At 40.4% G+C, this 26051-nt stretch overlaps 1 protein-coding gene across 6 annotated transcripts in view; it reads left to right on the top strand.

The window, feature by feature from the left end:
• The window catches only part of UBE3D (ubiquitin protein ligase E3D), a 330935-nt gene that overhangs the window by 48053 nt on the left and 256831 nt on the right, over window positions 1-26051 (top strand). For all 6 annotated transcript variants that reach the window (XM_069599000.1, XM_069599002.1, XM_069599001.1 and 3 more), the window contains one exon: window positions 2316-2479. In XM_069599000.1, the coding sequence (XP_069455101.1) occupies window positions 2316-2479 (164 nt within the window). The remainder of the gene's footprint in view (window positions 1-2315; window positions 2480-26051) is intronic.

Here is a 26051-nt window from a genome sequence, read left to right as displayed (position 1 = left end):
GAGTACATTATGAGAAACGCTGGGATGGAAGAAGCACAAGCTGGAATGAAGATTGCCGGGAGAAATATCAATCACCTCAGATATGCAGATGACACCACCCTTATGGCAGAAAGTGAAGAGGAACTAAAAAGCCTCTTGATGAAAGTGAAAGAGGAGAGTGAAAAAGTTGGCTTAAAGCTCAACATTCAGAAAATGAAGATCATGGCACCTGGTCCCATCACTTCATGGGAAATAGATGGGGAAACAGTGGAAACAGTGTCAGACTTTATTTTGGGGGGCTCCAAAATCACTGCAGATGGTGACTGCAGCCATGAAATTAAAAGACACTTACTCCTTGGAAGGAAAGACATGACCAACCTAGATAGCATATTAAAAAGCAGAGACATTACTTTTCCAACAAAGGTCCATCTAGTCAAGGCTATGGTTTTTCCAATGGTCATGTATGGATGTGAGAGTTGGACTGTGAAGAAAGCCGAGCGCCAAAGAATTGATGCTTTTGAACTGTGGTATTGGAGAAGACTCTTGAGAGTCCCTTGGACTGCAAGGAGATCCAACCAGTCCATTCTGAAGGAGATCAGCCCTGGGATTTCTTTGGAGGGAATGATGCTGAAGCTGAAACTCCAGTACTTTGGCCACCTCATGTGAAGAGTTGACTCATTGGAAAAGACTGATGCTGGGAGGGATTGGGGGCAGGAGGAGAAGGCGATGACAGAGGATGATATGGCTGGATGGCATCACTGACTCGATGGACATGAGTCTGAGTGAACTCCGGGAGTTGGTGATGGATAGGGAGGCCTGAAGTGCTGCGATTCATGGAGTCACGAAGAGTCGGACACAACTGAGCGACTGAACTGAACTTACCCTCTATAGACACTCTTGGTACCCCACCCAGGTCCCCTCTCCTTGGCTTGTCCCCCATTTCCCAGGGATGAGAGTTGCCTGCTCACGGCTCACAGCCGCCCTCGTTCAGAGACATGTCCTGTCTGGACAGATGTAGCCTGGCCTGGGGAGTTTCTTGTCCTCTCTCAGCACCACCCCTGTCCTGCTCAGCCTACTGCCTATGACTTGAACCTGGGCTACAAAACCTGCCATCTCCTGTCTCAAAATGGAACTGATTCTGTAGGTGGGATTCAGGTTCCAGGGGCTCCCTGTGAGATTAGGTTGAGTCCACATTACTGGCCAACTCCTTCCCCTGCCTTCTCTTTCCCTCCCACCCTTTTTCCTGAGAGTAAATCCTCGACTAATCAACTGAATCCAAATCCAGAAGCATTCTCCCACAAGCAGTGTGTGGGAAGACCTGCTCCGAACCCTTCTGAGCTCAGTGCTGTCAGTCTTTTTGTATTTGCCAATCTGATAAGTGCAAAGGAGTGGCACAAAAATTTTGTATTTCCATATTATTAGTTAGAGTGACATTTTAATATATTTATCACTTATTTCTTACTTTTGATGCTTTTCTTATTCCTCACCTATATCTCTCTTGGTCTGTTTTTCCCACTTACTGATTGCTGCTGCTGCTAAGTTGCTTCAGTCGTGTCCAACTCTGTGCGACCCCATAGACGGCAGCCCACCAGGCTCCCCTGTCCCTGGGATTCTCCAGGCAAGAACACTGGAGTGGGTTGCCATGTCCTTCTCCAATGCCGGAAAGTGAAAAGTGAAAGTGAAGTTGCTTAGTCGTGTCCGACTCTCAGCGACCCCATGGACTGCAGCCTACCAGGCTCTTCCGTCCATGGGATTTTCCAGGCAAGAGTACTGGAGTGGGGTGCCATTGCCTTCTGATTGCTAGGAGCTCTGTAAATTGTGGATAAGAACTTTGTGTTACATATTTTCTCCTAATCAATTGTCTTTAGAAACTATGTTATCAGCAACTCTATAAACATTGTACTTTGAAAGACTTACCCTACTTCAAAGTTGCATACATGATTTTTCAAATTTTTTTTTTGGTGTTTTATAGTTTTATCTTCTTTTAAAATAGTTTTTTGTTTTTTTCTCTTTTGAGTGGTGATACGAGATACGGATAGGATTTCCCTGGTGGCTCAGACAGTAAAGCATCTCCCTACGATGTGGGAGACCCAGGTTTGATCCCTGGGTCAAGAAGGTCCTCTGGTGAAGGAAATGACAACCCACTCCAGTATTCTTGCCTGGAAAATCCCATGGACAAAGGAGCCTTGTAGGCTACAGTCCATGGGGTCGCAAAGAGTCGGACACGACTAAGCAACTTCACTTACTCACTTATGAGATATGGATGGGGTGGGGATAATTCTTTCTTTTTTTTTTTAATACGCTTATGCTTAAGACTTTTCTCTTCATTTCTTTAGCTATGGCTTTTAAACTCAGACAGTTTGGTGATTGAATCTTTGGGACAGTCCACAAGTATCCAGAAATTCCCTGTGCTGGAAGATGTATTGAAGGCCGATGCCAGTTCCGCCTGGAATGCAGTCAAGGTCCTCTACCAGCCATGCATCAAAAGCCGGAACGCAGAGTAAGTGATGCTTTTGCATGTTCCCTCCATATCGTGTTTTCCTTTCTGCTGCCATGTTCGTATTAAGAAATTAAGGAATTCAATGGGACTGTGCCACTTCCCTACTGGATGCTGCTAGCAATCATATTGCTACATACTGTGCTTTCAAAATAGATTGAATCATTATAGATTATTTATGCTAATGTGCAGAAAGCTTACTTTTACTGAAAATAATTGGCCCCCCTTTTTTTGGTAATCTCAGCTGTCTGTGCATATGGCTGCAGTACTCAATCAGGCTTCGACAGCTATGAATATTTCCTGATAAATGCTTTCCAGGCATTCGGGATACAGTCGTGAGCAAAACGCAGTGCCTGTTTCCTAGGGTTGTCATTCTCACAGGGGGAAGGCAGACCATAAACAAAACAGACAAAACATCAAAGACTGATACAGCTCTTACTGTAAGTGAGGTGCTCATCTGAGGGCTCCTAGCTCATTCGAAGCCTAACAGTAATCCTGTGGACATATCAGTTCAGTCCAGTCACTCAGTCATGTCCGACTCTTTGTGACCCAGTGGACTGCAGCACGCCAGGCTTCCTTGTCCATCACTAACTCCTGGAGCTTGCTCAAACTCAGGTCCATCGAGTCAGTGATGCCATCCAACCCTCTCATCCTCTGCTGTCCCCTTCTCCTCCTGCCTTCATCTTCCCCAGCATCAGGGTCTTTGCCAGTGAGTACATGTATCAGCCCGTGTTAAAGATAAGGACACTGAGACACAGGCATTAAGTTACTCTAGTGAACTATAAAGCAAGTTAAGATAGATGGGGAGAGGAGGTGTGGGTGTAGGAGGTTGGCATTTTATACTAAAAAGTCTTCCTCAGATAAAATGACATTTAAGTGGAAAACGTGAAGGCAGTGAGGGGAGTGAACCGTCTCTGAGGAAGAGCATTCCTGGCAGAGGGAACAGAAAATGTTCTTATTTGAACAGATTGGAAGCTTATACTTGTCCTGTACTCGCTGATGGGTTTGATCAAATTTGTACCAAGAACAGAAAGATCCCAGTCTTCTGGGAAGTAAGAAATTCTTAAAAATTATTGCTTGTCTTTTCTTTGAATTATACAAGCAGTACAAGTCATAAAATATTCAAACAGTAGAGGCTTACATAAAGTAAAATATGAAGGTTCTCCATCATGTCCCTCTTTAGAAGAAAAAAGTATGTTCTGTATTTTTCCACTTTGTTTTTTCTTTTTTGCATTTTGAATGATACATGTGTGTTTTTTCACACTTACAACAACACTGTGTCTTGGAGATTCTTTCCATGTCAATGCTTGGCACTTTATGTACTGTAAGTATTTAACCATATTTCTCTTGATAATATTACATTTTTGCTGCTTTAAGTAGTATTGCACTGTGTGTGTTGTACATTTGTTTTGTGATTATGTATAGTTTTTATGAGGTATTTCTAAAAGTAGAATTACCAAGTCAAAGAGTATGACTTTTAAAACTTTGATGGTAATATCAGATTATTTTGCAAAAAGACATTGCAAGCTTGTCCTCCCACATAAAGTTTCTATAAATATCCTTTTCTCTATACCCACACCCAAGCTGCCACATAGATTTTATTTTTGCCCATCTGATGCCAGTCTAAATGAAACAGACAGTTTTATTGAGGCATGATCAGAGAATATGGCTTATGTATTTGATGCCTTGGGGACTTTGGTGAGGAATGTGTGTGTATATTTTTGTTGCTATTTAGTACTTCAGTTGTGTCCCACTCTTTTGCGACCCCGCGGATTGTAGTGGGCTCCTCTGTCCATAGGATTTCCCAGGCAGGAATGCTGGAGTGGGCTGTCATTTCCTTTTCCAGAGGATCTTCCTGCCCCGGGGATGGAACCAGAGTTTCCTGCATGGCAAGCGGATTCTTTACCACTGAGCTAGCGAGGGAGCCGCACGCGTGTGTGGGTGCCCGTGTGTGTGTGTCTGTGTGTGTGTGTGTCTGTGTGTGTGTGTGTGTGTACCTTTCTATGTTTAGGTTTATATAGTCAAGTGTATTACAACTTTTTAATTCAGCCTTTTTATTTATTTGAAACGTGGCTCTTTTGAGAAGGGCATGTTAAATCTCACTATGGTTATGGAAAAGTCATTTTCTTCTGGCTTTGATGCCTTTTTCTGCGTTACATGTTTTGAAGCTACGTAATTATGTACATAGAAGGTTTGTGCCGTAACAACTTGACTGATTGCATGTTTTATCAGTAAGGTTTTTCTCTCCTTTCACTTCATACTCTTTTTCTTTAATTCTGGTTTGCCTGATGTTGTTATCGCTATATTTACTTTCTTTTTTAAAAAATTATTGATTTGTTGTTTTTCATTTCTTTTCAGCTGTCCCATGTTATCTTAGGTCTATATCTTGTTAACATATACCTGGTAAGCAGCATGTAGCTGGATATTTCAAAACTGCAGTGTGACAATCTGTTTATTTTAATAGTGAACTTAATTAATTCTTGTTTACTGTGATCACTGATGTAGTTGAACTTAGTCTGCTTTTACATTGGTGGCCTTCTCTGTGTCATTGCTTTCCTTTGATGATTTGAAAGTAAAAAAATGTCTATTTAAAAATGTTTTTTAGTGGTTAACATTAAATTCTTATTACATATCCTTAAACTTATTTTTAACATTGGCTATCAATACCTATATCTATTTAGTATCCACTCTCTTTACCAAAATAAGAAACTACTGGTAAAAAAAAATTTTTTTTGTATATTCTTATCCATTAGGTTTATCACAGTGTATTGAATATAGTTCTCTGTGCTGTACAGTAGGACTTTGTTACCTGCTAATTACAAGCTCCCAGTTCTCCCCTCCCCCACTCTCTTTCTTAACAAGGCTTCCCGTTCAGTCTCTCCCTCCTAAGACACTTTCTCTCCTTTGTTGAGATCATTTATGATTCTGGATTCTGATGATGAAGGTTTCTGCTTCTTTTTTAAAAATTAATTAATTAATTACTTAATTTGGCTGCATCAGGTCTTCATCGTGGTGCTTAATTGCTCCATGCCATGTGGGATCTTAGTTCCTCAACCACCCATGTCCCCAGGGCAAGGCAGACTCTTAAGCACTGGACCGCCAGGGAAGTGCCATGGTTGTTTCTTCTTAGGGAAGTTTCAAGCCAAAGCTCTACCCCATTTGCTTACTTCTTACTTGTACTCCTGCATAATGACTATAAATGGTTTAATATTTTTATTGTATAAGTGTGTTACCATAAAGGAGAAGGCAATGGCACCCCACTCTAGTACTCTTGCCTGGAAAATCCCATGGACAGAGGAGCTTGGTAGGCTGCAGTCCATGGGGTCACTAAGAGTCGGACATGAAACGTGCAGGATTGTTCGATGGTTTTAAAAATACTTATAAATAGTATTATATTGTATGTATATTTTTGCAGTGTTTTTAAAGTCATGCTTCTTTGTCCCAGTTGTTTGATTTGATAAGTCTAATAGTTCTTTTAAACTTGGAATATTGTCAATCCTTGAATATCTGAAAATGGCTTATACCTCTTTTTGTCTCTTGGAAAACCTTAGGATTTTTCTCTTTATCTTTGGTTTCTAAGATTTCATTCAAAGGTCTAAGTGTAAGTGTTTATTCAGAATTTTCTCTAATGTCATAAACTATTCTTGCCTTACAGATGCAGTGTTCCCTCAGTCTCTGTGAGAATAATAATTAAAGTCTTTATTAACTCTTTTTCCTTGAATATTATTAACTTTTCTCTTTTTGAAAAGAGACCTTGTGTTTGGTAGGGGCTTCCCTGATAGCTCAGTTGGTAAAGAATCTGCCTGCAATGCAGGAGGCCCCGGTTTGATTCCTGGGTCGAGAAGATCCACTGGAGAAGGGATAGGCTACCCACTGCAGTATTCTTGGGTTTCCCTGTGGCTCAGCTGGTAAAGAATCCACCTGCAATGTGGGAGACCTGAGTTCGATCCCTGGGTTGTGACAATCCCCTGGAGAAGGAAAAGGCTACCCACTCCAGTGTTCTGGCCTGGAGAATTCCATGGACTGTATACGTATAGTCCATGGGGTCGCAAAGAGTAGGACGCAACTGAGCGACTTTCGATTGTGTTTGGTACTACCTTTCAGGGTGTTGCTTTTCCCAAGTGTTTGATAATTTTACTGAAATTCCTGCAGTAGGATGTAAACTCCAGGAGAGCCAGGACCTTGATTGTCTCACTCTTCACCCCATCTAGATGAGTGCTCACAAAAGTGCTCCAAACATGCAGTCTATGTTTACATCTAATGCAACCCATGTGAAGTGAATCACACATGGTTTTCTGTTTGCCCTCGTGTTTCATAATCACTCTTTAGCTATTGATGACTGTCGGTTTTCTTTACTTTAGCCTGCCTTTTTGGACTGGGGAATAAGAACTCAAAGGAGATCCTAGTCCAGATATGCCCATTTTTGGACAACTTTTGACTATTACGAAGAAGGAAGCAGTTCAGATTTATGTTATGGTGGTACACCTTGACTTCATCATGATGAAGGCTTTTTGTGCTGTCTTTCTTCGGGATGGTTAACAAGGACTCAGTGCACCTGTCTCATCATTTCATGTATTCTAACTGGAAATACAGTGACTGTAGTCCATTGTATTCTGTGTATTTATTAGTGGATGTAAAACTTCAATCTTGGGGATAAGTTGATATCCAGTAAATGAGCTTATTAGTTTAGTTTGCTTATTCTGTAGAAGTACGTTTGTTGTGCTTTTCCTTTGGCTAGTTTGCCTCAATGCCAAAGGTGGGGAGGAAATTTCGCAGGTTGTAAGCATCCTGTGAATTATTTACTTTTATCTTTTAAGGACATTAGTATCTCTGTTGGGGCATGACTGAGTAAATTGTAGACTCCCTGGCATATTTTTGGCACTTGGGGTGGTATATTAACTATTTTAGTCAAATTGGCTAGAATTTTTTTCTAGTGGAAGTGTGGATTGCCAGATGGCAGTCTAAAAGAGGAAAATAGCAAATGTAACTATGGTTTTATTTCCTTGAGTACATATAAAAAAGTAGCATGTAATATTTTTAGAATGTTCTTTCTAGCAATAGACACACATGTCTCTTAACATTTTGAAATCTTTTTTTTTTTTTAATCTCTTTCCCCCTGCCCACTCTCAGCCAGAGTTATCTTACAACTCACACTCCTTAGTTTGCATGTCAAAGTTTAGGTCTGCAATACTAACTTTTTAGCTTTGGACTCTGAAGTTCACTTCTGCAGTTTAATTTTGTTAATTCATTCTTTCACCTGTTACCCCTGTTCTTTGGATTGGGGGTAATTTTGTCCCTCAAGGGACGTTTGGTAATGTCTGGGGATATTTTTGGTTGTCAAAACTGGAAGGACTAATGGCATCTAGAAGTATGTGTGAGTGGGATTGCTCTTAAATGTTCTGGAGCCCTTAAAGAATTATTTGGTCCCAAAATGCCAGTTGTGCCAAATTGAGAAATCTTGTTCTTGATGATTTCCTGAAACCAGGCTGTGTCTACCTTTCCACTCTGGGTGTCAGAGCCAGAACTTTTCTTGAAATGGTGTTTAGTCCAGTGAATACAAGAAATTTTACTGTGGCGTTATAATAGAGCCAGGCGAGAGAAGAAGCCCTTAGCATGTGATTGTTGCTGTTACTGCGGGCCATTACCCTGGAGCACGTTACTAGGTAACAGTTACCACGGGGACCATTAGTGGTCCTGTTCAGCCATTGGTTGGTGCCATAGTGGGCCCCTCCCCAAAATAAGCCACTGTCAATGAGTGACCATTAGTGGTCCTGCTCAGCCATTGGTTGGTGCTACAGTTGGCCCCTCCCCCAAGCGACCAACTGTCACTGATTGACCCTTAGTGGGGCTTTCAGCCAATGGCTGGCGGAATGGTGTTCCTCAGGTGGAAAGTGAGGTAAGAGGTGGATCCTGGCTTTCTCCACAGGGCCCTCTTGCTTACCCGGCCTCTGGGCAGTCGGTGAGCTGGCGTGCCCAGGGAACAGGCTGGGAGCTGTGTCTTGCAGGACTCCAGAGCCCTCGCCAAGGCCGCCCAGTGGCCTTGGCCCAGCAGTGAACCTCTCCCCTGTCCCTGTCTCTGCAGCATAACGGCGGCGGCCGTCTGCATGGAACACAGTCTTTCTCCTTCTCCCCTCCCCAGTTTGGGCAACCTGAGGGCCAGTTGGGTTGGGCCAGGCCAGTTGGCCTGGCTCCCTCAGCCATGAAAATGGGCGAGGTCTAGGGCCCTGGCCCTGAGGGAGCCGCCCGCCACTGAGATCTCCGTCCCCTTAGCCAGGCCTGGACCTCCAAGAGTGAGCTATTCCCTTGGTATAGATTTACAGGAACATTGTTACCTGACTGTGATCTGACCACAAGAACAAAGGACCTGACAAGAACTTTGCAGCAACTAACCACACCCCTCCCTCACCTTTCCTCGAAAAGGACTTTGCTGAAAGCTTTTGGGGAGTTTAGATATTTTAAGGTAGAAGCCACCCATCTCGTTGCATGGCCCTCAATAAACCTTTCCGTTTGCTCTAAACTCTGATGTTTTGTTGTTGTTTGGCCTCACTGTGCAAAGGGCACACAGACTTGCATTTCAGTAACATCATGAGTCCAAAATCTCTGTAATCCCACGTTTATTTTATTTTTCCGCAGGTTAACTTTGTTAGAATAAATAGGCTAAATGGTAAAATAGTGTAACTATTGTTATACTGCCTTCTGTTTCTTTGGGGCAGACATAAAGAATAGATATATTTTTGTTAAACAGTAAGGAAGGATTTCATAGGTATCAGGTTCTTTGTTCTCATATTTGTAAGAGAAGAGATCTTAGGGGAATGTAATCATTAAGAGAAAATAGACTGTTTTTAAAGCTAAATTGGATTCTTTTTTGTATAAGTTATATGAGTCCTACTCTTGGTAGTGGTTCTTTCCACCTTTTCAAAAGATACAATGTCTGACTTAGGCATGTGGAAAATTTGAACTGAGAACTGTTCTATTTTCTCCTGTTAATAGCATTGTCTTGCAAAAGATATTGAGGGTTGAAATGTTGATGTGTTATATTCACCCCTAATGTTAGTAGAGTTTAGAGATTAAATTTTACAGACTAAGATTTCTCTCTGTTGGCTAAATTGGTAAATATTGGTTCTAAATTAGAAGTGTTATTTTTACCTTAAGATAGTTATCGTTATAGGTTTTCCTAATGAAATAAAGACACATATAAATCACACCCATACACATTTCATATACATAAAATAGTATTGCTAGTTGTTTCTATTCGTGAAGTGTGTTTTTATTCTCGTTTTCTCCTTTATTTCAAAAGGAAATTTGAAATTATGCTTAATTTTTCATTCTTGAGGTAAAAATCACATAACATAAAATTTACCATCTTAATCCCTTTTAAGTGTACAGTTTAGAAATGTTAAGTGCAGTTGCCCTTTGAACAGCATAGGGGTTTAGGGACACAAACTGTGCAGTCAAAAATCCACTTGTAATTTATCATCAGGTATATGTGTTTGAGGTTCCTCTGTATCTGCAGTCATGAATTCAACCAACCACGGATTGCATAGTACTGTAGTACTTAACTATTGAAAAAATCTGCATGTGGGTGGACCCACACAGTTCAGACTCTCATTGTTCAGGGGTCAGCTGTATATTCGCATCATTGTAAAACCCATCTCCAGGACTTTATTATCTTACAAATCTGAAACTATAATATTTTTCTGCTTCCCCTAGCCTGTAGTAATCACCATTCAATTTTCTGTTTTTATGGGTTTGACTGCATTAGTGTCCTAGGGCTGGCATAACAAAATGCCACAGACTATGCGGTTTAAACAGAAGAAATGGCTTTCCTTATAATTCTGGAGGCTAGACGTCCAAGATCAAAGTGCCATTAGGATCAGTTTCTCTTCCTGGTTTCCAAGTGAATGGTCATCATCTTGCCTGTGTCCTCATATGCAGAGAGAAAGATGGAGAGAGGGAGAGGGAGGGATGGATCTTGCGTCACTTCCTTCTCTGATGAGGCCTCATTCTTTTGACCTCCTTCAGTTTAAGTACTTCCTTAAAGGCCCTATCTCCAGACACAGTCACATTAAGGGTTAGAGTTCTAACTGTTCATGTTCAGCATACCAATTTTGGGGAAGCCACTGTTCAGTTGATCACATTGGCTACTTCAGATGCTTCATGTAAGTGGAATCATAATAGTATTTATCTTTTTGTAACTGGCTTAATTCACTTAGCGTTCCTCAAGCTTCATCCATGTTGTAGCATATAACAAGATTGCTCTTCTTTGTAAGGCTCAATACTATTCCCTTGTATGCATAGACCACTTTTTGTTTATCCATTCATTCCTTAATGGACGTTTGGGTTGCTTCCACCGCTTGGATATTATGAATAGTTCTGCTATGAACTTGGGTGTGTAAATAACCGAGACCCTGCTTTCAGTTTTACCCAGAAATGAGATTGTTGGATCATATAGTAGTTCTAATTCTTTGAGGAACCTCCGTGGTATTTTCCATGGTGGTTGCAGCGTTTTATGCTCCCACCAGCAATGTACAAGGGTTTTGATGTCTCCATATCCTCATCAGTATTGTCAATCTTGTTATCTTTTTTTTTTAAATAGTAGCCTTTCTAGTGGATATGAGGTATTATCTTATTGTGGTTTATGATTTTCATGTCTCTGATGATTGACCTTCTTTTTTATACTTGTTGGCCATTTGTATATCTTTTTTGGAGAAATGTCCAAGTTCTTTGCCCATTTTTTAATCTTTTTTTAAAAAAATATTTTGGTGTTGAATTGTAGAGTTCTTCATATATTTTGATATTAACCCCTCTTCAGACATATGACCTGAAAATATTTTTTTTTATTCTGTAGGTTGCCTTTTTACTCTATTGATTGTATCTTCTGATGCGCAAAAATTTTAAGTTTAATATAGTTTCATTTATCTAATTTTGCTTTCTTCATCTTTGGTTTTGGTGTCGTATCTGACAAATCATTGCCAAATTCTCCTTAACTTTGAAGCTCTGTACCTAATGTGGTAGAGACTATCATTGCCTGAAATACTTTGGAGTTAAAAGTAAGTGATTTAGTGATTTAACTGAATTTGTCATTTATACTGATAAAAACAGATATTAGTTTGTGCTAATTTTATGTTCAACAGAACACCCAAGTTTGTTACTTATTAATTGCATAGCTTGCTAAAACACTACACATGAACTTATTTGGATAGTATGTGAATACAGTGCTGGAGTGAATAAATAAATGAGCAAGTGAATGAATGAGTTGATATGTGTCACCAGCCCCTTAAGAGCACTTTATCATACCATCTGAAGTGGGCATCTTCTGCTTCCCCACATAGGAGTCATGTGATCATGTCACTGCACCCCAGGTAGGGACAGACTCTGCAGAGTAGGGGAAACTTACACTTCAGAAGTGAATGTCAAGTCTTACCTTTTATAAGTAAGGAAATTGAGGAGCAGTAAGAGAAAGGAGTACAATTAGTTTGTAAGGCAGTGAGAAAGCCACAATTAGAGCCACATTATGATTCCAAATTCAGTGCTTTGTCATTACATTCTATAGTCCATCACCATAACATTTTAGGAGATGCGAAAATGTCACTCTAAATGTGTACTTTTTCTCAAGAACTGTTTTGTCCCTTGGTAGTTTAGAATAATTCAGCATTTTGATTACTCCTCAAAATATGCTGCTTTCCCTACTATACTCAGTGAATATTTATGCATGTTAATATATAACTTCGGTAGCAAAAACTTCTGATTTATAACATGTTCATATCTGATCTTATAGGTCAAAATTTAAGGTTACAGATATAACTTTTTCAGATGTCCCTTTCCTTACCTTCTTAGGACAGGAAATCAATTGAAAGAAAGTTAATCCAAAAATATAGAAATATAATCAGGTACCTCCAGGAAATATAAATGCTTCTCTGGAAAGGACTTTTCACACATTTTATCTTACCATATTATCACCAAGACTTACCCATCTAGAGACCACTCTTCATTATGAAGCAAATTAAACACCCACTTTTTTGATCTATAATTGGAAAAATTCCTCTTCTGAGTGGACAGTGTTTTGTAAGGTGGCCTAAATTCAGCCTTGTTTTATTTGGAATTCGTGTACTATCCATGAATTCATTTATAATCATTAAAGAAGATACAGGAATACAGGAAATAAGATAATAATTTATAATAAAAATGAACTTTTTTTCCCCTGGAGATTCTAACCAAGCAGGTTTCCTATGAAAACTAGTTCATCTCTTGGGATTTCTTTCTTAGGGGAAAATCTGGTTTCCTTCTTCTGGTATAAGAACATGAGCCAGGTATTGTTCTGACTTGTGGAGGTAAGCAGGGGTTGGGGGGTGACTGGGACTGGATAAAGGAAGGAAGGGGAATGTGTATATGAAATTGTTTCCTAGCTTTTCTGTATTTTCTAATCATGTGTTAGGTATTTTTGGGGGCAGGATCAAATCCGAGATAGTTATCTTAAACTTTTTCACATCTGAAGAGTTTTGAGTTTTTCTTTTTCCTCTTTTTTATTACCTCCTACTCTGTGCTCCACGGTAAGAACACAGTGATTTCTGCCATCGAGGAACTTGCATTAAAGTTATGGCAACATGGTGGATGTATCCCATGCCTCAAATTCTTAAAAAAAAAAACAAAAAACAAAACTGCATATATGTTGAGGAACAGGAAACAGTATTCACTAGCTGTATTAAAGAAAAATGGGGAGAAGTTAGGAAATGTTTTCCTCCATTCCACCCCATCCCAGTAAAAGCTGAAAAGGGCTGGCTGGCAACTGTGGTGAGTCCTCGGGAGCTCAGTGGCTACTGCTGCTGGGGGTCCTTTGCTCACAGAGGGGCCGGGGTGGAGGGGTGGTCATCTACCCCCAGAGATGCTCCCATTTCCTTGCTTAGCCTGTTAGAGTCTCCTCAGAAGTTCTCACTTGAAGAAAAGATTCCATAGCTGATACAGAAATGTTTGAGAACAGCTGCTCTTTGGGCTGTGCATTTCTCCAGACCCTGCTTCACTAGATCGTGCCTTAGAAAAGGGACCCCATTTTAATCGTTAGAATGGCCTTCCTTTTTGGGGAGTGAAACCTACTTCCCAGAAACTCTCATCCAGAACTACCAAAAATTAATCTGCTAATTTTTGAACACCACAGCCGTTCTAATATTTTAGATCATCTGACCCTCATTCCTACCTTTTCTCTCCTCCAAGCTAGACATGCTCAGATGGAATGGTTTGAAGCTCTCCTTTCCTCTTGCAGTCTCTCTTTTCACTTGGTCCCGTTTCCTGTTACCATCTTGATTGCCCCTGAGATGTTGCCACAGCATCTTATCAGATTTACATAGACTGGGTGAAATGGGGAAAAGCTAGAGCTGGGCGTTTATCCTCTGTGGCTGTTTTAGGTAATTTTAGGTACAAAGAGAAACTAGACAGGAAAGACTGAATTTCAAGAATCCATTTGGATTTGGACATTAAAAGTTTCCAACGCGAGGTATTGAAAATGGTCATTTATTCAAGAAATGGTCATTTATTCAAGTTATGTACTGAGAGGACAATATTGAGCTAAAAGAGATCTGATGCCTTGCATGGTAGACTTATTAGAGTCTAGTGGAAAATGCAAAGGTGTAACCTGATCAGTGCTATGAAAAAGATAAATGGTGCTCTAAGAGCAAACTATAGGGAGACCATCCAGGTTCAGATTCCATGAAGAATTCCATGAAGAATTGATGCTAACTGCTGTCTTTGTGAAGATTCTCTGGGCAGTGGGGAAAAGTCCATGAAAAAGGACCTGTGATGGGAAAGAGCCCAGTGAGTCCAGGGGATAGGAAGAAGGCAGAGGTGGCTCTGCTGAAGAGAGTGAGAAACAGGGGCAGGTAGGGAGGAGCCAGATCAACCCAGGATCCTGAAGGGCATGGTATAGAGTTTTATCTTTGTGTTAATCCTAATATCAATAAGAATTTTCCACAGAGAAAGTGGTTATAAGTTACCCTTCCAAGAGTTTTCTGACAACCATCTAGAGAACAGTTTGATATGATATATCAGATAGAAAGCTATGGCAGAAACTCAAAAGAAATGATGATAGTGGGTGATAGATAGTAGGTAAGATAGAGTTGAGATAGTAATGCTGCAGCACCTGGTGATTGATTGAATGTGGGAGATGAAATTTACTGAGATAGGTAACACTGGGAGAAGATTGTGACATTCAGTTTTACACATGTTGAATTTGAGGTACACTTGGTATTGGAGAAGACTCTTGAGAGTCCCTTGGACTGCAAGGAGATCCAACCAGTCCATTCTAAAGGAGATCAGTCATGGGTGTTCTTTGGAAGGAATGATGCTAAAGCTGAAACTCCAGTACTTTGGCCATCTCATGTGAAGAGTTGACTAATTGAAAAAGACTCTGATGCTGGGAGGGATTGGGGGCAGGAGGAGAAGGGGACAACAGAGGATGAGATGGCTGGATGGCATCACGGACTCGATGGACATGAGTTTGAGTGAACTCTGGGAGTTGGTGATGGACAGGGAGGCCTGGCGTGCTGCAGTTCATGGGGTCACAAAGAGTCAGACGCAACTGAGCGACTGAACTGAACTGAACTGAACTGAGTCACCATAGAGGAAATAGTTAATATATAGTTAATATATAGACCTGGAGTTCAGATGAAAGGTTTGAGCTGGATTTGTAAATGGGTGAGTCATCTGCACATTGGTCATAATTGAAGCCAAGGGCGTGGATGAGAATGTTTGGGAAGAGAAAATAGAAGGAGTGAGCTGTGAAAGACTACTGCGTTTCTGGGCCAGATAGAGGAGAATGAGCCTGGAAAGGAGACAGAGGAGTGGCCAGAGAAGGAGAAAAGCTAGAAAGTGTTGTTTCATAGACGCTTAGGGTGGAAAGGACTTTAAGAAGCTAAGAGTGGTCAGATGCTGTTCAGACACCAGGTAAGATGCTGAATCGTAGATACACATCTGGGAGCTGGGTTGGAATGTGTGAGCAGTGAGTGCGAGGTGGTGAAACAAACACTACACGTGTGAGCAGCCATTTCAAGGAGTGGGCTTTGAAGGGAAGGAGGAATAAGGAGGGGATAGGAAGCTGACTGAAAGCAGGCAGAGTGAGGTCAGGCCCCCTTGAGCCTGTTTAAAAGCCAACAGATAGGATCCTGTTGAGAAGAAGAAATTGACTAGATAAGAGAAAGACGTTATGCCTGCTATGCTAAAATTCTGACAAGATGGGGATGGTGCCCCAGGCTCAGATGTAGCCACCAGCCTTAGAGGCAGGAATGGTTCTCTTTCTGTGATAGGAAGGAAGATGAAAACTGTGGAGGGTAGAACAGATTTGCATATTGGGCTTTGGAAAAATGAGAGAGACTTTTCTTCTGATGGCCTCTGTTTTATTTGTAACATAGGAGTGATGCGGAATGGGCATGAGGGAAAGAGGTGGGGTCACAGACAGTGGAGGTAGGAGGAGAATGTTGTCACTTAGTCACTAAGTCATATCCGACTCTTTGTGACCCTTTGGACTGTTGCCCACCAGGCTCTTATATGTCCATAGGATTTCCCAGACATGAATGCTGGAGTGGGTTGCCATTTCCTTCTCCAACGGAGGAGAACGGAGAAGATTAAAATGGTCCTTTGGAGCAGATGAGGGTTTGGTAGGCATTGTTCATTGCCCATTTGAATTTTGGGACCATGAATTCCTGGTGATATGAATCTTCCCCTCGGTGTGACTTTCTTCAACTTATCTACTCGAGAGTAAATTCCAGACACAGAGTTAGGTTCATCAGCATTAAAGTCTATGCTAAGAGTGTGTTATTAGCAAAATATTAATATGATGGACCACAGAATCTACATGACCTGTTTTAACAAAGATCAAGTGTTGGAAAGTGGCTGTAGCTTCCAATCATTTACAGAGACTTAGTTGTTGTAAAGAAGAAATTTACTTTTAATTATATATTTAAAGCTTCTAAATTTTTATGTTAAAGACCACCAGATTATTGATGGGAAAAGAACTCTTAAAATATATTAAGGAAAACTGTATACTTTTAAATAGAGCTCTCACACTATTTAAGTATGTACTCTGAGTTAAATTGTCCTCAAGATTTTCCATAGGATTTTTGCAATCCTACTTTGTGAGGAAATGTATTGGCCTTAGGATGAGAATAAGGGAAGAGGTATAGTCTTTTGCATCTGCCAAAGTTTTAGTTTGACATTTGTCATGTAAAGTGACAGCAGTGGTCCTGGTTGGTTCTGCTCTTATTCTAGGCATCTGGGGTGAAAAATGAACCTTGGATTCTAAAATCATCTGGAGTAGAGGGTAAATGTCAGTTTCAGGATCACTTGGGGCCCCCCCCCCCTTTTTTTTTTTTAATCCAGATGGCTGCAGGAGCCCTCTGGGTGCTTGCACCTATGTTGAAAACCAAGATAAATTACACATTCCATTGTCGGCCTTCCTGTTGTTAAGGCCTGCTGCTTCTGTGACATCCACCTGACAGTGAGTGCTTGTCTCAGGACCCAGGCAGGGTTTCAGGCCGCGGGCCTCGGGCAGTACTGCTGGTCATGGGATGCCTTCCCACCACTGCACCAGGTTAACTGCCAGAACCCTCTAGCCATTTTCTGTCCTGTCTTTGCACCTTATAGGTCATTACTGATTCCCCAGGTAAATGATGGAGAAGGCAATGGCACCCCATTCCAGTACTCTTGCCTGGAAACTCCCATGGACGGAGGAGCCTGGTGGGCTACAGTCCAACTAAGAGTTGGACACTACTGAGGGACTTCACTTTCACTTTTCCCTTTCATGCATTGGAGAAGGAAATGGCAACCCACTCTAGTGTTTTTGCCTGGAGAATCCCAGGAACGGGGGAGCCTGGTGGGCTGCCATCTATGGGGTTGCACAGAGTCAGGCACGACTGAAGCCACTTAGCAGCAGCAGCAGCAGGTAAATGAGGAAGCCATCATCCTTGTGAAATAAATTTCAACATTGTAGAATAAAACTCACATCTCCTCCACCACCATCTCCAATTCCAGCCCCCTGACCCCACAATGAGTCACCACTGTAATCAGGTTGCTGTGTATCTTGCCAGACTTTATCTAAACATAGACACGTATGCCCTAGAAATACATGTGGAAATATTTTGTCTCTTTTTTCTTATCATATAATATCCTTCTGCAATTTATTTTTTCTCTCGACAGTATATATTCTCAGTGCATGTAGATATGTATCATTTTTTTAGACTGCAGTCTGATATTCCATCTTGCAGATATTTTATGATTTCTTAAGCATGTATTACAATTATTTAAAATCTTCCCCGGATACTAACAGTTCTGTAGTGAAGACTGTGTTCATGCATCCTTATGTACTTCTGTAAGGACTTCTTTTAAGTGAATAGAAAGAGCTGCAGTTGCTGCTCCTGGAATATATTTATTTTACATTTTTAAAAATAAACTTTTTATTGGAGTAGCCTTAGATTTATATGAAAGTTGCAGAGATAGTACAGATGGTTCTTGTGTGCATAGCTTTCGCCCATTTCCAGTTTCCCCTGATGTTATCTTACGTTTCCATGGCACCTCTGTCAAAACTAGGAAACCAACATTGGTACATTGCTGTTAACTAAACTTTAGGCTTTATTTGGATTTCACCAGGTCTTCCACTAACATCTTCTTTCTGTCCCAGGATCCAGTCCATGCTATCACATTGCACTGATTTGTTGCATTTCCTTTGCCTCCTCTGGCCTGTAGCAGCTCTGCAGACTTTCCCTGTCTTTCATGACCATGACTGTTTAGACAAGTACTGGTTAAGCATTTTCTAGAAGGTCTCCTAGTTTGGGTTGTCTGATTTTTTTTCTCTTGCTTAGATTGAGGTTATAGGTTTTGAAAAGAATACAATTGTATCACATCATATCAGGGGGTACATGGAATCCACAGGCATCACTGACAGTGTTCACCTTGGTTACCTGGCTAAGGTAAGGCTGCCCAGTCTTCCTCACTGTGAATTGACTGTTTTTCCTTTTCTATGTTCTTTTCGTTGGGATTGAGTCACTAAATCCAGCCCACACTGAAAGAGGAGGGGGGATGATAAGCTTCATCCCCAGGAAGGGTGTACTATCTACATATATTATTTGAAATTTTCACTTAAGGGAGATTTGGGGTTTTTTCTTGTGTTTATTTATTCAGTTATTTTTATCTGGTGGACTCATGTAATTTTATTTCATACCTTAGGTTATAAACCAACATTATGTTGTTTCTTTATTTATATTTTAATATTCATAGCAGTTTTATTTTTAATAGCCCCAAACTGGAAATAACTCAAATATCAATAGATAAGTGAACAAACATATTGTAGTGCCACACAATGGAATACTACTGAGCAATTAAAAATGAATGACTTCCCAGTCTGTACAACAACATGAATACTTCTTTTTCCTTGTGAATTATTTGTTTTTAATTGAATTAAAGTTGACTTATAATATTGTTAGTTTCAGGTGTACAATATTGATTCAGTATTTTTACATATTATACTCCATTTAAAGTTATTATAAAATTGGTTCTGTTTCCTGTGTTACATAGTATGGTATTTATTTATTTGCTGTTTATTTATTTTGTTGCTGAGGTTGTTCCAGCTTTGGCCACTGGGAGTCCTTCTCAGCTGGCTCCTGTGTACTTTGACATGTCCTCATACTTTTTCCACTCCAGTACTCTTGCCTGGAAAATCCCATGGACAGAGGAGCCTGGTGGGCTGCAGTCCATGGGGTCGCTAGGAGTTGGACACAACTGAGCGACTTCACTTTGACTTTTCACTTTCATGCATTGGAGAAGGAAATGGCAACCCACTCCAGTATTCTTGCCTGGAGAATCCCAGGGATGGGGAGAGCCTGGTGGGCTGTCATCTATGGGGTCACACAGAGTCGGATACAACTGAAGCGACTTAGCAGCAGCAGCAGCAGCATACTTTTTAATTTTTGATCACTTTCTTACTTTATGATACTGCAAAGTGCTGCAGACTCATCTCATATTTTCCCTGCTGCAACCCTTGGATTAGCTGTAAAAGAAGTCCTGGTTCTTTTTATTGGAAAATGGAATTGATCCTTACTGCTGGTATTTTACATTTTAATAGATAGTGCTCAGTTGTTCTCCCAGGGACTATTCTTTTTGTCACTTTTACTTCTCATACCTGTTCCAATACTTTATAATATCAGGTTTATTAGTTTTGGCCAATCTGATAGAATTGTATCTTTTTTAAGTGAATGTTTCCCTGATTCTGTGGTTGAACATGTTTATGTTTAAACAGTATGTTTAACCATTTGAGTTTTTTCCATCAATAGCCTGTTCATCTTCCTTTGCCTGCCTAAGCTGATGTCTATGAGTCTGGGTGGTTTTGTGTGTGTCTTTGGTATTAGGAGTTCTTATAGATTGTGGATATTAATTATTTATCTGTTGAAAATATTTTTCCACCCTGTAACTTAATTTTAAACTTGATTTATGATGCCTTATGAAACAGAAGTTTACATTTTGATCATATCTAAATTAAATTATAATTGGAAGTCTTTCAGTATCACCCTTAAGGCGATCTTCCTTTGTGTAACATAGCCAATCATGCTTTTACTCAAATCATCTACTGAAACTGCTGATCTAAAGATCTCAAGTGGTCACCTGCTGAGCAAAAATCATTTGCTTTTTCTCAATCCTTAGCACTGAGCAGTGTTCACCATTTCTTATTGGAAATGGTTGCCTTGGCATCCTCTTGTTTCATTCTGACCTCTTTGACCTCTTCCCTATACTCCTTTGACCTCTTCTCATCTTCTCCTGCCACATCTGCTTTGTCTTATACTTTACTGACAGCGATCTCCCTAACTCCATCTTCCCCTTTGCGGAGCTCATCTCCTCTCATGGTAGAAGCTAATTTCAGCTGAGTAAAACCTTTCATGTCTACATTCTCAGTCCTCCCTTTCATTTAAGTTCAGTGCTTACATCTCCTCTTGTCTAGGTTGTCTCTGCCAGAAATCCCTTTGGTCTCATATCTCAGATTGAAGAAATACGAGATCAAGGTTAACTCATTAGCACTAGCGTTCCTGGGGAATATATGCTCCCTCTTGTTTGTGCCTCTGTCAGTGGCCCCATGACTGTCCTAGTCAGCCAGGCTCAAATCCTAAAGGTGGCCTTTGATTGTGTCCTGCTCCCCGGACACCCAACCAGTTATGAAGTCACATCCATTCTACCTTCAAAACCTCCTTCATATCTGTCCTTTCTTTTCTCTTTATAATTACTGTCAACCTAATTCAAGACCGTCACTCTTCATGTGATGTTTACAAATGTTTCTTCAACCTTTTTAAACTCTCTCTATCAGTCTATATGCTGCAGCCAGAGCCGGCCATGCCAATCACACCACTCCCTTGTTCTCTTGCATGTACCCAGCCTTCATCTCTTTGGATTAGTGTATGAGGTCTGCTACAGCCAACTCTTCTCTCAAACTAAATGGCTCAGATGGTAAAGTGTCTGTCTGCAATGCAAGAGACCTGGGTTCAATCCCTGGGTGGGGAAGATCCCCTGGAGAAGCAAATGGCAGCCCACTCCAGTACTGTTGCCTGGAAAATCCCATGGACGGAGAAGCCTGGTAGTCTACTGCGTATGGGGTCGCAAAGAGTCAGACACGACTGAGCCACTTCACTTCCACAGCCAACTCTAACCACCTCAGCCCCGGCTTCTCCTTGCCTGTTACATGTTCTGTTATGTCCAGTTATAATGGAATCTACAGCTTCTCCAATATTTATTCATCTGTGCAGATTGTATAAAGCTCTGTGTTTGTTGTTGTGTAGTCACTAAGTTGTATGTGGGCTCACTCAGTCGGGTCTGACTGTCTTGCGACCCCATGGACTATAGTCCTCCAGGCTCCTCTGTCTATGGGATTCTCCAGGCAAGAATAGTGGAGTGGGTTGCCATTTCCTTCTTCAGGGGATCTTCCCGACCCAGGGATGGAACCTGTATTTCCTGCATTGGCAGGCAAATTCTTTACCAGTGAGCCACTTGGGAAGACAGGTATGTTTGTTAAGATATGTAATTACCCATAGGACTCTAAGCTTTCCATTTCAACCAATATACATATTATTTTTGTAATATTCCTATAAGAAAGAAATTTATAAAGAAATTGATATCTTATTTGTAAGTATCATTGCATGGGTAAGGTCTTCATTTACAAACCTGTAAATATTGTTTCTCTTATTATCCATGGCTCATAAACTATTTTTACATCTTAGGAAATTATATAAAAAATAAATAGAAACTTGTTCTAGGTCCTGTGAATTTGGGGATTTTTTAAAAAGTTTTATTTCCTTACATTCTTTTTTTTTTTTCCCATCCTTTTTTCTCATTTTAGTAGTGTACAGTCATAATTCCTTGACTGGTGAAGTGGCTTAACCTTACTAATTTTATCACAGAGTTTGTTTCTAAATCAATAAGGCCAAAAGGGGAAGATTGGGAGGCATAGCTGACATTTTATAGGCTATGTTGTTCCAGTTAACTCTGAAAAGGGTTTTGGGTATAGTTAAGTTTTCCGAATAGAATGCCTCTAAGTTCAAGTAAGATTTATATAGATACTGTACATTACATTCCGACTTTTCCTTGGGGTTAATATTTTTGTGGTTTCTGTGCATTAGGTACTCTTATTTTTTGCAAACTTGATATAAATCCCTTCCTATTTAAAGTGTTTAAGGATAAATGTAGTTTTAATGATCTAATAATACTCTCACTGATTGAAACTTTATTTTTTTAATATAAATTTATTTATTTTAATTGGAGGTTAATTACTTTACAATATTGTATTGGTTTTGCCATACATCAACATGAATCCACCACAGGTATACATGTGTTCCCCATCCTGAACTCCCCTCCCTCCTCCCTCCCCGTACCATCCCTCTGGGTCGTCCCAGTGCACCAGCCCCTGGTCCTAAGTTTTTCAATACGTTGTGTCATTGAATCTTCATATCATCTGTGTATAGAAGTGCTATGCGTGCATGCTAAGTCGCTTCAGTTGTGACCAACTCTTTATCAGTCTGTGGACTGGAGCCCGCCAGGCTCCTCCCTCCATGGAATTCTCCAGGCAGGAATACTGGAGTGGGTTGCCATTTCCTCCTCCAGGAGATCTTTCTTCCCAACCCAGGGGTTGAACCCATGTCTCTTATGTCTCCTGCATTGGCAGGCAGGTTCTTTACCTCTAGCGCCACCTGGGAAGTCCTGAAGTACTATGGGTATCATTATTTATAGAAACCAAGGTTACTTGCCCAATGAGGCACAGCCAAGATGTATTAGACTTAAGATTCAAAAACAGGGCTATCTTCAAAACTTTTGACTGTGCCTGCTATGTATCCTTCTTGTATCAGTATTAACAGACCAGCATCTAAAAAAAATAATAATGGTGGGAATGGATTTATTTACTTAGCACTGCTTTTGGATTCTTTAGATTTATACCCTCAAGCCTTGTTTAAGCCCATAAGTAAGAGTAACTAATCCACTCTTTTTATCTACCTAATAAAGCCTAAACCTGGCTACTGTCTTTAAACCTGATTTCAATACATACTCTTTTTTTCCCTCCTGGTTCCAAATAGCAGCTTTAATTGGCTGCCCCTGAGCCCATCCAAGTTTTTTTCTGCATTACCATTGACTCACTAATGGCTTCAGACTGTCTTGGTGATTTGGGGGCCGACATCCTTCCTGTTCTTTTCCATATTTTGACTCACAGGCAGGACTTCTCAGCAGATACTTTGTTTTTCCAGTATTCTCCACAGTGAGCCCTCACAATGGCACCCCACTCCAGTACTCTTGCCTGGAAAATCCCATGGACGGAGGAGCCTGGTAGGCTGCAGTCCATGGGGTCACTAAGAGTTGGACACGACTGAGCGACTTCACTCTCACTTTTCACTTTCCTGCATTGGAGAAGGAAATGGCACCCCACTCCAGTGTTCTTGCCTGGAGAATCCCAGGGACAGGGGAGCCTGGTGGGCTGCCATCTGTAGGATCTCACAGAGTCGGACACGACTGAAGCGACTTAGCAGCAGCAGCAGCAGCTATGTTTCCTTACCCTGGCCTTTGAACCTAATTCCAATAGCTACTTGTATATTCACCTCACTCTTTTCTCATCAAAGTAACTGACTTATTAGGCACTGTAACACCTGTAGATCCACCTTGGTCTACCAGCTACTTTTTACCTCTTTGATGAAACCATTCAGTCTGTGTTTAAAAACAACTGCAACAAAAGCAGAACTTTAGGGTAGGAGATAGTTTAGAAATGGTTTGTTTTTATCAAAACTCTTACCTAAATAATTCTTTAGATGCTTATGGATGTATTCAGGTAATTAGTTAAACTTACATATAACCCTGCCAATGTGTTCTTAAAGAGTAGTATGAACAGAGTAGAACAGAGTAAAGTAGTGATCAGTTCAGTTCAGTCGCTCAGTCATGTCTGACTCTTTGCGACCCCATGGACTGCAGCACGCCAGGCCTCCCTGTCCATCACCAACTCCCACCAACTCAAACTTCTGTCCATCAAGTCAGTGATGCCATCCAACCATCTCATCCTCTGTCATCCCCTTCTCCTCCTGCCTTCAATCTTTCCCAGCATCAGGGTCTTTTCCAGTGAGTCAGTTCTTTGACTCAGGTGGCTAAAGTATTGGAGTTTCAGCTTCAGCATCAGTCCTTTCAGTGAATATTCAGGACTGATTTCCTGTTCTAATTTAAAAAGTCGGGCCTGGGGCTTCCTGATGCAGTTGTAGGCATGTGTTTCTTTCTTCTTTTTAGGTTTGTAGATATTGTAATTTTACTTAAAATTTTTAGCAGTGTGTCAAGTGCAGTAATACAAAACTCAAAAGATTAGCTGATTCAAAATTGTGGTGCTAGGAGACAGACTGAGTTAATGTTACTTGTTTAGATGGCTAAAGCTTTCTGTTAAGTTTTTTTCCACTTAAAAATTCTTTTAATGAAGCTATTTTTGGAATCATTTTGTCTTTTAGAAGCTTCTGCATACAGATTAAACAATGAATTCTGTTGCCTCCAGAGTTTCTGGAATTCTGTTTTTCTGGGCATTTTTCAGTTTAATCTTATCTGGTATGAGACTTCAGCATTCTGAAGTAGGAAGCCTACTTCACAGGAGTGATTCCCCCACCTATAGTTGGGGATGCTTGTAGCATGTTTGATATTGAGATGACCTGAAACATTTGGGGTACTCAGGAGCTGTAGGAGGAGGGCATGTGACATTTTACAATGTGAAAAATATGGGATTGGAGTCAGACATGAAATCTAGTCCCAGATTTTCCAGTGACTAGCTGCAGTGACAGGACAAGTGACAGTCTCCTCCATAGCCCTTTGTTTCCTCATCTTTTGGGGTGGGTATACTTTAACATTCTGCAATACCACGACTTTTGGACACACGCAAACACTTTAATGAGTGCGATCTCAAACTCTTTATTGTGTGTCCTTTTTTTACTAAACTGAACACTTAGTTTTTTTCCCTGGCTTATGAATGCAGTGTGTAGTCTCAGATTCATTTCAACAGGCATTCATTTAGGTTTCCTGTGTGTAAAACTTTCTGCTTAGAGGCATAGAAAATAAACATATAAATAAGACAGTTTTAACTTCTAGAGTCTCAGTGTTTAATCTCGGAAAGTAACAAATTTCATAGAAGATACACATGCTATGTCCTATGATAGGCAAACAAGGGGCTTTCTGATTGCTTCTAATTAAGGAAAATTTCATGGAGAAGGTAGCATCTGATCTGAAAATGAAGAAATAGGAGGATAATGGGAACAAGAGGTTGAAGAGGAAAGAGCCTGAGCAAAATTGGGAAATTACAGGATGTATTTCTCAAAATATATTTCAAAAGATATTAATAGGTATTTTGGGGAGAGAAAATGATGCCAAAGTCCAATAATAACACTAAATGAGAGTGTTACTGGGCAGTAATTGTTACCTATTAAACAAATTTGTTAATCAGTGACTAAGTGAAACTGTATATGTAGATAGTTTTAACTGCTATCCTGCTCAGCATCTTAATATTCTAAAGGTAAATATGATTTACTAAGAGTAACTTAGAGTACTTACTATTTATGAATCTTATATGTTCCATGGGAACACTGGGTCCCAAGAATATATTTTTGAGATACTGTGTAAGAAGATCCTATATATCAGTGGAGCAAAGTAAATATAGAAAGCGAGATTTCCTGATATAAACTGAACCAAAGTTTGAAAATAGGAGTTTAAGGAAGTAAGAGATTAAAACTGAAGAATGTATATATGCACACAGATGCCATTTTCTTGTCAGCCAGTTGGTGTCAGTGTGTGCCAAGGATAGCTTGGTTACAGGGGAAGAGATGGGAGGGCAGTCACAGGTCTGTAATTTCCAGCAATGCCTGTTTACCAAAGGGAGACAATTCATTAAAGAATTTATATCTGTTTACACTTTTAAAATGAGTATATTTTAAACCACTTAAATAATGAGTTGTACTTTGCTAACACACACTTGCAAGAACCCTCCCCCCTCTGTACACACAGAGAAGATGGAAAGTTTATTTATTTGTTTATTCATGAGTCCATCTAATAGATG

This window comes from Ovis canadensis, chromosome 8 (assembly GCF_042477335.2).
Source record: "Ovis canadensis isolate MfBH-ARS-UI-01 breed Bighorn chromosome 8, ARS-UI_OviCan_v2, whole genome shotgun sequence".
NCBI classification, from domain to species: Eukaryota; Metazoa; Chordata; class Mammalia; order Artiodactyla; family Bovidae; genus Ovis; species Ovis canadensis.
Note: the sequence above shows the minus strand (reverse complement) of the source record. Positions and strands in the feature narration are given on the sequence as shown.